The sequence below is a fragment of the Crocodylus porosus genome, unplaced genomic scaffold, assembly GCF_001723895.1.
Source record: "Crocodylus porosus isolate Cpor-Errol unplaced genomic scaffold, CroPor_comp1, whole genome shotgun sequence".
NCBI lineage: Eukaryota > Metazoa > Chordata > Crocodylia > Crocodylidae > Crocodylus > Crocodylus porosus.
The window spans coordinates 82,062,060-82,064,526 of NW_017728949.1; the positions used below are offsets into that span (position 1 = coordinate 82,062,060).

The 2,467-nt window shown below is 63.8% G+C and overlaps 1 protein-coding gene across 5 annotated transcripts in view; it reads right to left on the minus strand.

Annotated features, from left to right (window-relative positions):
• Positions 1 to 2,467, minus strand: part of NR4A2 (nuclear receptor subfamily 4 group A member 2) — a 7,306-nt gene that overhangs the window by 2,592 nt on the left and 2,247 nt on the right. For 3 of the 5 annotated variants that reach the window (XM_019554606.1, XM_019554607.1, XM_019554610.1), the window contains 3 exons: positions 1,302 to 2,167; positions 439 to 568; positions 128 to 291 (listed from right to left, as the gene is read on the minus strand). In XM_019554606.1, coding sequence (XP_019410151.1) covers positions 128 to 291; positions 439 to 568; positions 1,302 to 2,167 — 1,160 coding nt within the window. The remainder of the gene's footprint in view (positions 1 to 127; positions 292 to 438; positions 569 to 1,301; positions 2,168 to 2,467) is intronic. The other 2 variants (XM_019554609.1, XM_019554608.1) reach the window with 2 other exon arrangements.

The following is a 2,467-nucleotide window of genomic DNA, read 5'->3' on the forward strand; positions in this document are numbered from 1 at the left end:
GCGGAGCCCTGGCACCTCCGCGGGGCCGGCCGCGCTGCTGGCGGAGGGGCAGCCAGGTCCGGGTCCGTGCGTGGCGGGAGGGGGCGGGGGCCGCTCTGTCTACACGGGAAGATTGTCTCCAGCTTACCCTGGAATAGTCCAGGCTGGTCATAGCCGGGTTGGAGTCGACATGGGCTCTCACCAGGGCACTGATCAGACTCACCGGGGGCGAGGGGGGAGAGGGCTCCTGGGGGCTCTTCGGCTTGGATGGCAAGCGACCCCTCCGACCTTTTAAGCTGTCTGTACGGACCACTGCAAAGAGACAAGGGATCAGCTTCCCCTGCCCCGCACGCGGCCCGGGCCGGCGGAGCAGCGCGTCGCCCCCTCCCTTCCCCTCCCCTCCCCCGCGGCCCGGCCCGGCGGCGGGACCCGGAGCCGGGGAAGCAGCTGCGGACCTACCTTCCTTCACCATGCCAACCGCAAGGCACTTCTGGAACCGACAGTACTGGCAGCGGTTGCGGCGCCGCTTGTCCACGGGGCAGTTTTTATTTGCCAGACAAACGTATTTCGCGTTTTTCTGGACCGTGCGCTGCGGACAGAGGAAAGCCCAGACCCCGGGTTAGCGGCCGGGAAAGCTTCGCAGCCCCGTTGATGGAGACAAAGTGTCTCCCTGCTTGGGATTGCTTTTCCCCCCTTCTTTCCCCTCTCTCTCCCTCTCCCTCTTTTTTTCAGGGCATTTAACAGAAGGAAATTGCTCGCGTTAACATTTGAGCTAACCTCGCGGCTCCTGGCTGTGTTTTATATGCCAAGAGAAGGAGAAGGAGACGCTCAGTAAATACAAATCCGTGGGCATTCATATTATTTACATTCCTTGGAGACCTCCTCTATTTAAAATGATAAGATTATTCAATCAGGATGGTGAAATAAAGAGATCACTTAATTTTACCATAGGGAATTCTGTTCCACTTGGTTAGCTTAGACACGGCTCTCTGTCCTAACCAATTTCAATCTGAAGGGGAAGGCAGCTTCCAGCACATGCAAATGCCCCCTGCTCAAGTCCTGCACGCAACTCCTCTCCAAGGACCTGCAGCCACCTGGTGCCGGCACCCAGGGCCTGAGCCAGCCCCGGCCCCCTGCACTGTGGGGGCGGCAGGCGAGGGAGCAGCCCCGGCCCTGAGCTCGGGGGGCAGCTGCCCAGGGTTTTGCCAGCCCAGCCCAGCCCAGCCCAGCCCAGCCCTCGCCCTGCGTGTGCCCGCCCGCCCAGAGGGAGCTGCAGGCAGGCAGGCTGCTGCTGCGGGCACGGCTGCGCCCTCCCCGCTCACCTTGAAGAAGCCCTTGCAGCCCTCGCACGTGCGCACGCCGTAGTGCTGGCAGGCGGCGTTGTCCCCGCACACGGCGCACAGCCCCTCGTTGGACGGCGACCCCCGGGAGGGCGGCGAGGGCACCTGGCTGTCCAGCAGCTGGGACGCGTGGCCGAGCTGCAGGCCGGGGAAGCCCATGGAGGCCTGCTTGCGGATGGGGTTGGGCACCGCGAAGGTCTGCCCGTCCACCACGTGGTGGGCCCCGGCCGGCTCGGGGTTCATGGGCACGTGCAGGGGCCCGTCAAAGCGCATCTGGCAGCTGGAGACGGGGGTGCCGGGGGGGGACTGCTTAAAGGAGAACAAGGAGAGCCGGGACACGGGCGTTTTCCGCTGCTCGATCATGTGGGTGGTGGCCACGTAATTCTGGTGGAAGTTGTGCAGGGAGCCCGGGTCGTCCCACATGGGGCCGTGCTGCACCTGGAAGCCCGGGGTGCTGGGAGTCGGGGGCGACGAGGGCTTGTAGTAAACGGAGCCCGAGTGAGGCATCATCTCCTCGGCCTGGGGGGGAAGGTGGTTGTGCTGCTGGTAGCTGTGCATCTGAATGTCTTCCACCTTAATAGAGGACTGCTGGCCGGACAGGGGCATTTGGTACAAGCAAGGTGGCTTCACGTCGTAGCTTGTGTTGTAGTTGTCCATAAAGGTGCTGAAGCTGGGGAGAGAAGTGGTGGCAGTGATTTCAGTGTTGGTGAGGTCCATGCTAAACTTGACAAACTCTGGAGTTAAGAAATCGGAGCTGTATTCTCCCGACGAGTGGTAACTGTAGCTCTGGGAGGCCGGGCTGGCTCCTTGAGGCGATGACCCATACTGAGCCTGAACACAGGGCATGGCTGGAAACGAAACAGCGTGATATAGACTCGGCCCGGTCAAGTGCGCGCTCCCGCCCTGCCTGCCTGCCTGCCGCGCCCCCCCGGCGGCGCTGGAAGCGGGGCACGGGACAGCGAGAGGGAGCGGAGCGCGGCACGCACAGCTCGGGGTGCGGGACGGGGCCCCCGGGGGTGTCCCGCCGAGACTGAGGTGGCGGTAGTGCCGGCCCGAAGGCGCCGAGACTAGGGTGGCAAGGGAGCTAAGGCTAGGGCAGTGACAGCAGCCTAGCTAGCCACCCGAGGGCGCCGAGACTAGGGCGGCGA